General features: G+C 42.3%; 1 protein-coding gene across 4 annotated transcripts in view; it reads right to left on the minus strand.

Moving 5' to 3' along the window:
- The window catches only part of BRINP1 (BMP/retinoic acid inducible neural specific 1), a 286234-nt gene that overhangs the window by 111963 nt on the left and 159178 nt on the right, over window positions 1-15093 (minus strand). For all 4 annotated transcript variants that reach the window (XM_073600696.1, XM_073600693.1, XM_073600694.1 and 1 more), the window contains exon 4: window positions 6588-6757. In XM_073600696.1, the coding sequence (XP_073456797.1) occupies window positions 6588-6757 (170 nt within the window). The remainder of the gene's footprint in view (window positions 1-6587; window positions 6758-15093) is intronic.

Genomic DNA, 15093 nt, shown 5'->3' on the forward strand with positions numbered 1-15093 from the left:
ATACTTATTACCGTGGAGGGCCGAGATCTGGGGGCCCCCTTCTTAAAGGGGGCTTCCAGATTCCTAAAAGCCCCCTGCCCGCAGACCCCCAACAACCACAGCCCAGGGTTGTGGAGAGGAGACCCTTGTCCCCATTAACACAGGGACAAAGTGCTTTGGGGTGGGGAGGGGGCAGAGTCTCCCTGCCCCAAAACACCCCCCATATTGGGGGCTTGTGGCCTGGTATGGTTCGGGGGGGGGTTCGCTTGCCCCCCCTTCCTGGTCTGCCAGGCTGTATGCTCAGATAATAGTCTGGTATGGTTTTTTGGGGGGGGACCCTATGCCGCTTTTTTTTTTTATTGTGGCGTGGGGTTCCCCTGCAAATCCAGTCAATGCATCAATGGGAATCATTTTAAATGTGATTTGACTAGTTTTTTTTTTTTTCCTTTAGAAATGTAATTTGTGCTGCAGCAGGTTCTATACATGCTACAGATGTGCCATTTTACAAGCAGACTAAGGGGACCCCCCAGGCACGATATTTAAAGAATTTTTTATTTTTATTGTTGCACTTTAAGCATCATGAAAATCACAGCTCCCGGAAAAAACAATTGTTTTTTTTTTTAAATGTTTGCATTGATACATGTCCCCCCAGGACAGTATCTGGACCCCTATACCCCCTTTAATGGCCAATTACTTGCATATAAGCTTTCAAAATGGGCACCTTTGATTTTTCCTGTTCAGCTCCCATAGACTTCAATGGGGTTTGCCGTTCAGGTTAGATTTTTTCCCCTGTTCTGGGTGTTCGGCCCATCTCTATTGACCAACCCTCCTTGAAGAAATAAGAATAAAATATATCCAGGCTGGAAGACCTGGAGATGGACAACTGCTCACTCACAATTAAAAAGGTCCAGGAATATCCCAGCTTAAAGCTGAGCAACAAGAATATAGCAACTTTGCAAAAAGTGCAGGCACGCTATGAGTTCAGTCCACCTTCGGGACTTATCTCTGTTACTTATATGCAACAGGTTTATTGCAGTCCTGGAGGAGCACTTGAGGCTGTAAGAGAGGAGAGAAGCACACAGAGCAGCTAGGCCCACCCCCTAGCCTCCGCTGCCCATTCACAGAAGCCTTCGCATTTTGTGAATGAGTTCACATAATACAAAGGCTTCTGTGAATGGGCAGCAGAGGGGAGGGGCTGTATAGCAGCTCCAACGACTCTGCTCTTGAAGGAACTAAGACCCAAAAAGAGCAGCGTCGGAGTTCCAGAAGTTATCGTCCTGTTTTATTATATTAAATAATTATTATTATTATTATTATTATTTATTATTTTATATATTATAATATTAATAAGTATGATAAAATCCTTACAATGCAGCAGACAATTAAGCTTTTTCTGTGCTTGGTTAGCTGCTTTGGAGGGCAGGGGAGACATCGGGGGTCTAACAGACCCCTGATGTTTCCATAAAGTGTACTTGACACCTGGCCAAAGCTTGTTAGCCCCCATGTGATAGCAATAACGTGTATTTGTGGTTTCCTTTTTTTAATATATTAATAATTATTAATATATATTTTCCTAATATTTATTATTTTGTCTATAATGATATTAATAAATATGATAAAATCCTTACAATACATCAGGCAATCATGCTTGATCTGTGCTTGGTTAGCTGCTATGGAGAGCAGAGGAGACATCAGGGGTCTATTAAAACGTACTTGACACCTACCCAATGCTATCACAAGGGGGCTTGTTAACCCCCCATGTGATAGCAATAAAGTTAAATGAAAAAAAAAAAAACATTATCTCCTGTGATGTAGCGGACAATCAAGCTTGGTCTGTGCTTGGTTAGCTGCTTTGGAGGGCAGGGGAGACATCAGAGGTCTAATAGATCCCTGATGTCTTGATAAAGAGTACTTGTCATCTGCCCAAAGCTATCACAGGGAGGCTTGTTAGTCACCATGCGATAGCAATAAAGTTAAATGAAAAAAAAAAAAGATAAAATCCTTATGACGTAGCAGACAATCAAGCTTGGTCTGTGCTTGGTAAGCTGCTTTGGTGGAGGGCAGGGAAGACATCAGAGATCTAATAGGCCCCTGATGTCTCGATTAAAGAGTACTTGCCACCTGGCCACAGCTATCACAAGGAGGCTTGCTGGTCGCCATGCGATAGCAATAAAGTTAAATGAAAAAAGAAATGATCAAATGTTTTTGATGCAGCAGCCAATCAAACATGAGCTGTGCTTGGTTAGCTGCTTTGGAGGGAAAGGGAGACATCAGAGGTTTAATAGACCTCTGAGTACTTGTCACCTGCCCAAAGATATCTCAAGAAGGGTTGTTAGCCCCCTCGTGATAGCAAAAAAAGTTAAATAAAAAATAAATGAAAAAATGAAAAAAATAACTCCTTATGATGTTATTTTAGCCATTTTGTTTCTAGCTACCCATTTTGTAAAGCTAAACCAAGCTATTAACACCTGGTACTGGTACCTAAATGGACAGTCTGGTGAAGAAAGTATGGTGAGATATTGGGCAATCCATTGAGGGTCTGTAGTTGTAAACAGGTTAGGAAACCCTAAATTTTTAATATTTTTTCTTTTCTTGTGGTTTTCACTATATATAGGAGAAAGCACTCAAAAAAAATAAAAGGTTGCACTGCACGGAACAAATATTCTATTAGAGGAAAACAGTTAGATCTCCCAGTAGCATTTCATACCATGTTCACATCCCGTTTCAGAGTTGAGATTTATGGTGATAGACAAGATAAATAAATTAGACTGAGGTGGTATCAGAAACTAAAGCGGAAACAAAGAGAAACACAATGGATTTCTAAACTGAATACTTCACAGCCTAAAAGGTTTACCATTGATCTGGATTTATATTTGTTCTTATGACTGGGGACCATTTTTTTTTTATGTTTATTCTTTTTACTAACAGATATTCAGGTTAATGTTTTCTCAGTATGGGACCGTTCTGTACGGATCCTTTGTGCTTGTGACGACTGATGTTAGAAATGTTATGACAGTGGTCCTATTATATTATTATTTCTTTGTATTTATATTTTTCATATTTATGAAGTATTGAGGATGTCCAATGGTGTTCCCTCCATGAGGTAACGTCTGGGTTTTACACATAAAGCTTGGTTGGGCGTTATTCGTGGTATATTTGTTGTTGGTCCAAAACTGTTACAATTTAGTAATTATATTTCTAAATTTCATTTCCATTTTCTATAAATACATTTGTGAACTTCTTTAGACCTTTATAGTTATAATTGGATAGGATGGTGGTTCATGGCTGATTTTGGCTGCTTCATATATATTCCAGTAACTCTATGATTTTTGGCTGTATATTGGACCAGTGGCATTAGCCAACCAAGTTTACCATAAAGGTCTTTTTATATTCGAATATTATTATTTCTTTTTTTCTGACATCTTGAAGATGTCCAATGTTGTTCCTTCCATGATGTAACTTCTGGGTTTTATACATAAAGTCATTGCTTGCTTAGTTGGGTGTTATTCATGGTTTGTCGTTGGTCCGAAACTGCTGCCATTTGGGGTTACATTTGAGAATTTCATTTTCTGTAAAAAAAAAAAAAAAAAAAAAATGGTTGTTGCCCCCACTCTGGTGCAGTCCATTTTGTGAACTTTTTTAGACCTTTATTGTCGATAGATGGATGGTGGCCATTGCTTAGTTGGGTGTTATTCATGGTTTCTCGTTGGTCCGAAACTGCTGCAATTTAGGGTTACAGTTCAGAATTTCATTTCCTGTAAAAAAAAAAATTGATTGTTGCCCCCACTTGGTGCAATCCATTTTGTGGACTTCTTTAGGCTGGATTCACACCTATGGCATTTTTAGTGCTTTTTGCATTTTGCAGATTTGCACTACAGTCCATTTAACATGGTTTTCTACGGAACACGTTCTGTAGTGCAAATCTGCAAAATGCAAAAAGCACTAAAAATGCATAGGTGTGAATCAGGCCTTAAACCTTTATAGTAGCTAGATGGTAAGGAGGTCATGGCTGATTTTGGCTGCTCCATATATAATCCAGTAACTCTATTGTTTTCGGCTGTATATTGGACCAGTGGCATTAGCCAACCAAGTTTACCATAAAGGTCTTATTATATTAGAATATTAATATTTCTTTGTATCTTTTTTGTTTATATTTATGACATCTTGAAGATGACCAATGTTGTTCCTTCCGTGATGTAACTTCTGGGTTGTACACATAAAGTCATTGCTTAGTTGGGTGTTAGTCATGGCTTGTCGTTGGTCCCAAACTGCTGCCATTTGGGGTTACATTTGAGAATTTCATTTTCTGTAAAAAAAAAAAAAAATGGTTGTTGCCCCCACTTGGTGCAATCCATTTTGTGCACTTCTTTAAACCTTTGTGAACTTCTTTGGACCTTTAATGTTGATAGATGGATGGTGGCCATTGCTTAGTTGGGTGTTATTCATGGTTTGTCATTGGTCCGAAACTGCTGCAATTTAGGGTTACATTTCAGAATTTTGTTTTCTGTAAAAAAAAAAAAAAATTGGTTGTTGCCCCCACTTGGTGCAATCCATTTTGTGCACTTCTTTAAACCTTTATAGTAGCTAGATGGTAAGGGGGTCATGGCTGATTTTGACTTCTCCATGTATAATCCAGTAACTCTATTATTTTCAGCTGCAGATTGGACCAGTGGCATTAGCCAACCAAGTTTACCATAAAGGTATTATTAGATTAGAATATTAATATTTCCTTGTATTTTTTTTTGTTTATTTTTATGAAGTCTTGAAGACTGTCCAATGTTGTTCCTTCTGTGATGTAACTTTTGGGTTTGATACATAAAGTCATTGCTTAGTTGGGTGTTATTCATGGTTTTTTGTTGGTCCGAAACTGCTGCCATTTGGGGTTACATTTGAGAATTTAATTTTCTGTTAAAAAAAAATTGTTGTTTCCCTCTCTTGGTGAAATCCATTTTGTGAACTTCTTTAGACCTTTATAGTTGATAGATGGATGGTGGCCGTAGCTTTCTTTGACTGCTGCAATGTGATTATGGGCTGCAGATTGGACCCGTGGAAAAAAACAACCTAGTTTACCATAAAGGTATATTATATTAGTATATTATAATTCATTCATATCTTTTTTTTTTATATTTATGAAGTATTGAAGATGTCCAATGTTGTTCCTTCCATGATGTAACCTCTGGATCCTACACATAAAATGATTGCTTAGTTGGGTGTTATTCATGATTTCTTTGACGTTGGTCCAAAACTCTTGCAACTTGGGATTATATTACTAAATTCCATTTTCTGACTTTAAAATTTAGTTTTTTGTTCTCTCTCTCTTGGCACAGTCCATTTTGTGAACTTCTTTAGACCATTATAGTAACTAGATATGATCTATGATGGTGGTCATGACTTACATTGACTGCTCCATATATAATCCAGTAACCCTATGATTACAGGCTGCAGATTGGACTGGTGTCATTAGCCAACCAAGTTAACCATAGACCTTTATAGTAGCTGGATAGGATGATGGCCATGGCTTATTTCGACTGCTCCATGTTAAATCCAGTAACTCTGATTTTAGGCTGCGGATTGAACCAGGGGCATAAGTAAACCAAGTTTACCATAAAGGTCTTCTCCTGCCCATCCCCTAGTTTCATCCAGTCCCATCACCTCTTCCTAACATAACACAAAGTCATGAAAAGTGCTTGTAATGACAAAACATTTTTTGCTAATGTACCCCTCAAAGGAACTTCTTTACATCCTGTCCTGGAGAAAAGTTATCATAGGAACAGGTGTCCCCATTGAAGGACTTTCCTTCGTCCCTTGTAAAGTGAAAAGCCTATTTGGCTTTAATAAATCAACCATTATGCATTTGTAACGTACAGTAAACCATTGTGGTGTTACTACCATTATTGTAAATGCGTGCTACTTGATAAGGCTAAATACTTGTGCCAGGACCACCGCTGCATACCGTCCACTAATGTATTAGAGAGAAGAAGGTCCGGCAACTCAGTATTGCATAAAATCCATGTAGTCTTTATTATGAATACATCACGATAAACAGGGGAGTCCAATACAGAAAGAGGTGACGCGTTTCAGGCCCTTTACTTGGCCTTAGTGGTTATGACTAAGGAACATTAAAGGGGCTGAAACATGTCAACTCTTTCTGACTTGGATTCCCCTGTTTAACGTGATGGATTCGTAATAAAGACTATTTTCAGTACGGGACCCTATTTATCTTGATGGATTCATAGTTGCTATAAAGGTCTAAATACGTTTACAAAAAGGACTGTGCCAGGAGAGGGCAAAAAACAAACTTGACGTGTTTCAGCCCCTTTAATGTGTCTTAGTCATAACCACTGACTAAGGCCAAGTAAAAGGGCTGAAACATGTCAACCCTTTCTGTATTGGATTCCCTTGTGTATCTTGATGGATTCGTAATAAAGACTATAAGGATTTTATGCAATACAGAGTTGCCAAGTTATCTATGTATTTGTAACACCTTCTAACTTTCTAGAAACATTCTCCAATCAACTCTTCTTATATCATTCTATGTTTCTATTGGTTCATATTCCTATTACTTTATAAGCTCCATTCTATTTAAATCCCACTCGGGGACACCGTACCTTGATGGCTCCTGTTGATATTTGGACCTCATGAAGTTTTCTCATGGTTCCATCCCTGTCTACAAAATAAGATGATGCCAAATGATGCAATGACTCTACACTCTGACTTCCATTTCCAATGTGACGATCTAGACGACCTTTGTCCATGTACATGGTCAACGCCTCCTCACCTGCAAAGAGTCAAAACATGAGTATATCAATCTAGATCCATTTAAAATTAATGAATAAAAACATTTCAAGAAGCACATCAGAAGTTCTCCCTTTCATATGAGAAGCTCCCCATCACACCAGAATGCCCCATTCACATCAGAAGTTAGCATCACATCAGAGTCCCCTTGTCACAAAGGAAGCTCCCCACCCATTACATTGGAGCCCCCCCTTTCCACTAGAGTACCCCTTTCACATCCAAGCCCCCCTTTCACAGGTCCCCTTTTCACATCAAAGTTTCCCTTTTCACATCAGTGGTCCCCCATTTCACATCAGACAACCCTCCCCACATCAGACACCCCCCATAACATTAGCCCACTTTCACATTAGTCCACTTTAACGTCAGAAGCCCCCATCATATCAGAGCACCCCCCCTTGCACATCAAAGACCCATTTCAAGTCAGAGAACCCACTTCACATTAGAAGCCCCCATCACATCAGTGAACCCCCATTTCACATCAGACACCCCTCCCCCACATCAGACGCTCCCCATCATATCAGAGCCCCCCCTTCACATCAAAGACCTGTTCAAAGTCGGAGTCCCCTCCTTCACATCAGAAGCCCCCTTAATATCAGAGCCCCCCCTTCACATCCAAGCCTGTTTCAAGTTGGAAGTCGCCCCCTTCACATCAGAGCCCCCTTTTCACATCAGATGCCCCCATCACATCAGAGTCCACCTTTCACATCAGTGGTCCCCTATTTCACATCAGGCACCCCTCCCCCACATCAGATGCTACCCATCACATTAGCCCACTTTCACGTCAGAAGCCCCCATCATATCAAAGCTCCCCTTTCACATCAGAAGCCCCCATCACATCAGAGTCCACCTTCATATAAAAGCTCTACCTTCACATCAGAAGCCCCCATCATATAAAAGCTCTACCTTCACATCAGAAGCCCCCACCACATCAGAGTCCACCTTTCACATCAGTGGACCCCTATTTCACATCAGACACCCCTCCCCCACATCAGATGCTCCCCATCACATTAGCCCACTTTCAGGTCAGAAGCTCCCATCATATCAAAGCTCCCCCTTCACATCAGAAGCCCCCATCACATCAGAGTCCACCTTTCACATCAGTGGTCCCCCATGTCACATCAGAAGTCTCCCCCCCATCATATCAGAGTTACTGTGGGCTGGGTAAAAATCTTGTATTCTTGCATGCCTTTTGCATTCAGGGACAGAAGGGTGGCCAAAAAAACTGAGTAGGCTTGACCTGAGTACACAAGGCAAGAGATACTCTACAGAGACTATGACTGTCTCTCTTTAGTGTCCACAGCATCGGAATATTGTTGAGGGACCACAGAATGAGATCATAAGACTAGGTTCTCAGTTGATAGGAACAGTCTAGCAAATGTTAATGGGGGTAGACAAAACATGGCCATTGGCCACCACCACTTGGAGTTGTATAATAATGTATCTAATACCAACGCTGTAAAATTGTTAGCTATCCCAAAAATGTAAAAAAAAAAATGGAAACAATTATTTGAAAACAAAAAAAATGAAATGAAACTAGTAGTTGAAGGCTTCCGGATATGCAGAATCGAAGGAATATCCGGTCTCCACAAGAGACTCATGAAAATTATGTTGAGCTGTGCGATGCTCTTTGGTCTGAGCCATCTGGGGTGCCTCTCTGGTGCCAGCTATCTCTATTAGGTGGATGGTGTGTATGGGAATAAAAAAACCCACAGCAGAGCAGAAGTGACAGATGGAAAGACTCTGAAGCAGTAATAAAATAATTAAGAGCACACATACTCATGGCACTCAGGTACACTGCTAATAATATCCAGTAGAAGAGGCAGAGATTTAACCTTGTTACATGTTGCATATTTTGCATTACTAAAATAGACACGTGTTATCGGCTTGTAATGGTTAAAGCTGAACTCTAGGCACACGGATACGGTGATTTCCAGCTTCCAATGGCATTGGCTAGGTATGGAATATGCATAGTTATATTGGTCCAAACTGGACTGCATGCAAAATATCCATACCCGGAGCCTATGCTCACTCCACTCATCCAAGGTACCTCTGCCACCTCACTCCCAGTGACAGAACGGGGGGTTCCACTGTGCATCTAGCGTGGATCTCATGAGTGCACTTGTTAACTCCTTCTCTCCAATACCATGCAGTGGGTCTCCATAATACGGGTTTTATCCCGTTACCTTCAGGACACCAACCAACCCCCCACGCTACCGCAGGACCATTTGCCACGCCAGGTACCACGCTATATGACCAACTGAAATGTACCTTGCACTAGTTCCTGGTTACCCATAGCAACTGCATTCCTCCTTCTGTTTATCTTGCCAAGTAAACCTTCGCTTCTTACCCCACGTACGCTTTACTGACCCTTACTCTTTCAGACCAGGCTTTAAATACTTTATGCAACTTTACTTAAACCTTTGCGAGAAAGTCCAACAAGTGATCGAAACGCTTTTGCAGTGCCACATGTCCCTCTCAAACTAAACTAGGCTGCCCAGCCGTACCTCAACAATGTGTAAGTCCATAGCTGGTATTTTCCCAAGGATGGTAGTTCTCTGGACTCCCATTGTCTTCAGATGGACTGCTGGGTGCAGCAGTCCCACTCAGTGCTCCATGAACTTTACGGCATTTCCAGGAACAGGGGCTCTGAACCCAGACTTCCTCCCCCTCATTTCACAGGGTGGATAGGCAGGGCCCAAAAGGAACTGAAATGCAAAATGTTAACCCCTTCCCCAGCCTGGGCAAGCCAACTGTCTAACTAATACACTATAGGCAACCTGCCTACATGTGGTTTTGATGCCTCAGATCCACGGCACAAGTTTTTGCATAACCCAGGATTTTACCTGGATCCAAAATCCCTCCATTCAAATATCTTTTGGATGATTATGCCAAAAAGGTATGTCATGTTCATTTCCTAGTGACCTTCTTAGGGGACTTTCCGGGGGTGCTTTGGATGCAACCCCATCCTTCTCTGTGTCTTGCAACTCCCTTCCCATAGCCAGACAGACAGAATTCTGCCTTCAGACACAACCTCCTAAGAAGAGTTTTGGAGGCACACTGGTTGTCATCTTCTCAGTGCACGTGTATCGGAAACCATAATTTAGCGCTGCCTATTGAGACTGTAAGTCATGATGACCTCTGTGTTTTGGAGGCTGCATCAACCATGACCTCATAATAATTATTAATCAATACATATTCTTGCACCTCTATGTTAGTAAAACCTCATCTTGAACATGCAGTTATGTTTCGGGCACCAGTCCACAGAAAAGGTGTTGTGGAACTGAGTGCAGAGAAGGGCAAATATGTTAAGAGGAGTCATGGAGAACCTCAACTACGAGAAAAGTTTCATTCAACTGAATTGACTCACCCTTGAGAAGAAGCGATTAGAGGAGGGATATGACCACCTAGTACAAATACATTAATGATCCATTTAGTAAACTTGGAAAAGTTGTTGACTTTAGGGTCTTTGCAAAAGACAAGGGGGCATTCTTTGAGCCTGAAGGAAACAAAAAGGTTTAACTTCTTCATATCGAAAACAGTATTCGGAGCAATAGCTTGAAGATGTGGGACAGTCTTCTATAGGAGTGGTTTTCAGACTCCATGAGGCCAGGCCCCTGGTAAATTCTTCCAAAACCTTACATGCCCCAACAAAAAAAGTTTATACTCACACAATAAAGGCATTGGAATACAAAATACTGTAAGTATTGAAATTCTGATGGGGCTGGGTATCACTGTGGGGGAATGAAGGTTCTGGAGGGGGTTGGGGAAAGCAGGCTTGGTGGTCCTGTAGAGGATGAGGCTTCTGGAGGAAGATGGGGCAACTGTGGGAAATGTAGTTTCTAGAGGGGGCTCTAGCACTGCATGGGCTGGGGAGGCACTACTGTAGGGCGCTGCCGGGGGAATATTGAGGCTGGAGACTTTGCAGTAAACTAGAGGGCTCTATGGGAGGTTGGCAGACACTGCGGGGACTGAGGGTTCTTAGGGGACCTGGGGGCACCTGGCTGATTGAGGGCCACTGTGGATCACTATGGGAGTGTCATGATTTAGCCTACAGTTTTCTTGCCTGTGTAATTCTTTACCTCCTTGCTGCGGTGCTCCTCCTAGACCTGTGATTCCTTTCACATGTGTTGTTTGGCTTCTGTGCTCACCTATGCTCGTCACCTGCAATTCTGTAGGTTTCTTTTCAGTGGACCTTTCAATATCTGTACAAGTCTGGATCAATAAATGAACATCGTGTCATAATATACAGCAACAGTTGACTTTTTTTTCGGAAAATCTCCACCCCTTTATTATTAAAAAGCCACCCTTGAGCTGCAACCAGACTTCTTATGACCTTATCTAGTCACACTTTCTCCTTGCCCTTTAACACATCCACCCGGTATTAAACTTTTCACATCATGTGTTATTTATTTGCCAGCTGCAGCATCACATTAGCATAAATTACCAATCTTCCAAATAACCATTTCAGCGGCTGATTTCATTATTTTTCCCCGCAGGTGTTCCGACCCACAATTGCCTACAACATATGAGGCTGCATATTCTGCAGACGCTGCTATGGTGGCTGGTTGCCATAAGGTAAAGGTGCTGAGGGTAATACAGGACGAAGGGGAGCAGTCGTGTTATTTATTATTTTAATATATAAGTTATGTGAGCCCAATGAGCATTTAACCCATGCACGGTGTGGTGGAGATCCTACTGTATGGGTAGATTTAACATAGGAGGGTTTAAAGGGTGAGGAACCTTTCAAATATTCTGTATGAGGAACCTTTCCAATAGGTCTGTATGAGGAACCTTTCAAATGGGTCTGTATGAGGAACCTTTCAAATAGGTCTGTATGAGGAACCTTTCAAATGGGTCTGTATAAGGGACATTTTAAATAGGTCTGTATGAGGAACCTTTCAAATAGGCCTGTATGAGGAACCTTTCACATAGGTCTGCATTCAGGTGTTTCCATCAATTTTAATTTAATGAATAGGGAAACTTGTTAAAAATGTTTTACTTCTTGCCCCCCCACCCCCACCCCACTGTGTTGAAGTCTCCCTTTCTCCCTTCTCTAAAGCTCTATACTTATGTTTTGGCCAGGTTGGTTATATCTTTTGAAACAGCTTCTTCTTCACCTAACGTCATAAAACCCCTATGGACCTCAATGGGGCTGGAAGATGTATCAGAGCCATCTCATAGAACTCTGTAGGGTTCTTTTGCGTATATGTTCAGACATCAGGTGGAAAGGCCTCCGTGGGATGACCTAACCAGTCTGTGCTGCTGTGTAAATATAGCAGAGTGTCGGGCAATATGAGGACAGGGTTGTCCAATAGAAAAAATGATCCGCACTCCGGTTGTTGCTCTTAAAATGTCTTCATTTTATTGAATAGCCACAGTGAACAAACGCTGATTAAATCAGTTGACGCTTTTCAGCCTATAAGGCCTTAGTCATTATAACTAAGGCCTTATAGGCTGAAACGCATCAACTGATTATGACTAAGGCCTTATAGGCTGAAACTCATCAACTGATTATGACTAAGGCCTTATAGGCGGAAACACGTCAACTGATTATGACTAAGGCCTTATAGGCTGAAACGCGTCAACTGATTTAATCAGCGTTTGTTCACTGTGGCTATTCAATAAAATGAAGAAATTTTAAGAGCAACAACCAGAGTGCGGATCATTTTTTCTACATCACTCTACTCAGCCAGCGACTGTGGATCGAGCACCTGGGAGCTCTGCTATCTATGTGGTGTATGGGTAGTAGCACTGACTTTTCTGTTTATACTACAGGGTTGTCCAGTGCCCAGGGCAAGGATCCTAAATTGCACCCCCCCCTCTGTTAATACATGCTGTAGAATAGGTGTACCACCCTGCATCTATTTTTGTCACTTTGCTTTTCTGCGCCTGGGGCAGCTGTCCCCTCTGCCCACCTCATGTCCTGGCCCTGGTGTCGGAAAAAGGTGTTCAGGCGCATAGGTATGCCCAAGCTCAGAATCCCTGTTGGCAATGCTCGTGCACATACACAAATTTCTGCTCATGCACGCACATGTGAGCACGCCGGTGCATGAGTTTGCCCACACACCCACCACTAAGACAGGCACCAAGCAGACTATTTAAACGGTACTGGTGCATTAGGACCTTGCCTTATGGTCTACTGTGGTTCCTGCATTCTGCCACCCATTCCTATATCTGATCTCCTGTTGTCGACCTGATCTGCCTTGACTATGCTAGAACTCTGCCTGCACTGACCCCTGACTGGCCTTTGGACCACATCTCTGCCTACTCCTTTTGCCCACCTGCCTCATTGTCTCTGGCCTGGACTCAGACTACTCTCCTGTCTGCTGTTTTGCTTCTGACTGGCCTGCCAGTTGCCTGACTCTGCTCTGGGACACTATTCCTCCCACTGATACCAATGATGGGTCACTATTCCTCCCACTGATACCAATGATGGGACACTACTCCTTCCACTGATACCAATGATGGGTCACTATTCCTCCCACTGATACCAATGATGGGACACTACTCCTTCCACTGATACCAATGATGTGGCACTATTCCTCCCACTGACACCAATGATGGGGCACTATTCATCCCACTGATACCAATGATGGGTCACTATTCCTCCCACTGATACCAATGATGGGACACTACTCCTTCCACTGATACCAATGATGGGGCACTATTCCTTCCACTGACACCAATGATGGGACACTATTCCTCCCACTGATACCAACAATGGGGCAATAATAGTTCCCACACCAAATGGAACGGCCGTCCCCCCACAGTAAACTGGCCCTTTGTTTAGAAAGTTTGGAGGACCCTCCCTGTTCTATAGGATTCTACAATCAAAGTGGGAGGAAGAACAGGACACGCAGCCTGAATATTTGTGGAACTCCAACCAATCCCTGGGGAGGTGGGTCCAGTTGGTGGTGAGAGGGCTCATAGTCTAAATGAATAAATAATAAAATAAATAGATAAATAAATAATTAATTTAAAAAAATAAAAATAAATAATCGATTTAATAAATAAATTATCGATTTAAATAAATTATCTATTGCTTCCACATTTTCTATGGTTTCCATTTGCTGTATATCCGGTTACCCCAAGTATTCATTCCTGTTTATAGGCTGCTAATATCAACGTTAAATTACTTTGTACGATTATTTTTTTTTGGACTTGTACTCCATCTTTGCACCAACTATAATCTGCATTTTATTGTCTTAGGCCCTCTGGGTCATTTCTCCTTCTCTCATGTCCCTGTTGTATTTCAATAAAAAAATTGAGAAAAATAAATAAATAATAATAAATAAATTATCTATTTAAATAAATAAATAAATAAATAGTCTGAGGCCTGAGCAGCACAGTTCCTGGGTCCAGTTCTGCTGGAGGAGACCTCTGTGCAGGGGCTCTACCCCTGGGGCAGATATCTAAAAAGAATAAATTAGGAAGACACCGGGATCCCAGCAAGACTTAGCTGGGGGGGGGGGCTATTCGCAAGCTTGAGCCTTGGGATCAAGTTTAGGTCTAGAGACGCTCACTAGAGAGAGCCAGGGGGAAGTTGGTGGGAAGGAGTCTGGCTGTGCTATGGCGGTGTGTGTCTACATCTCCCTCACTAGGAAAAGCCTGGTGGATATCGGCAGGAGGTATGGTGGATATTGCCAACCGATGATATGTTATGTGAGTAAGCAACCCCAGTGCTGAAGAGTTAGTGGCTGCGTGTCACTTTTAGGTCAAGTTCCTCCACACCAGACTCGCTCATCCATGTCTTTATGGACGTTGCTTTGTGCACTGGTTCTCAGTCATGTGGAACAGGAAGGGGCCATCCCCAAACTTTCCCACAAAGTTGGGAGCATGAAATTGTTCAAAACGTCTTGGTATGCTGACGCCTTAAGAGTTCCCTTCACTGGAACTAGAGGACCAAGCTCAACCCCTGAAAAACAACCCTCCACCATAATCTCCCCTCCACCAAATGATTTGGACCAGTGCACAAAGCAAGGTCCTCAAAGACATGGATGAGCGAGTTTGGGGTGGAGGAACATGACTGGCCTGCACGAAGTCCTGACCTCAACCCAATAGAACACCTTTGGGATGAATTAGGGAGCGGAGACTGTGAGCCAGGCTTTCTCGCCTCAACATCAGTGCCTAACTTCACAAATGCTCTTCTGGAAGAATGGTCAAACATTCCCATAGACACCCTCCTAAACCTTGTGGACGGCCTTCCCAGAAGAGTTGAAGCTGTTATAGCTGCAAAGGGCGGGGCCAACTCAATATCGAACCCTACGGACTAAATCCTCGTACACACGATCCGATTTTCGGCAGGGAATTGTGTGACGA

The sequence above is a fragment of the Aquarana catesbeiana genome, linkage group LG09 (genome assembly GCF_042186555.1).
Source record: "Aquarana catesbeiana isolate 2022-GZ linkage group LG09, ASM4218655v1, whole genome shotgun sequence".
NCBI lineage: Eukaryota > Metazoa > Chordata > Amphibia > Anura > Ranidae > Aquarana > Aquarana catesbeiana.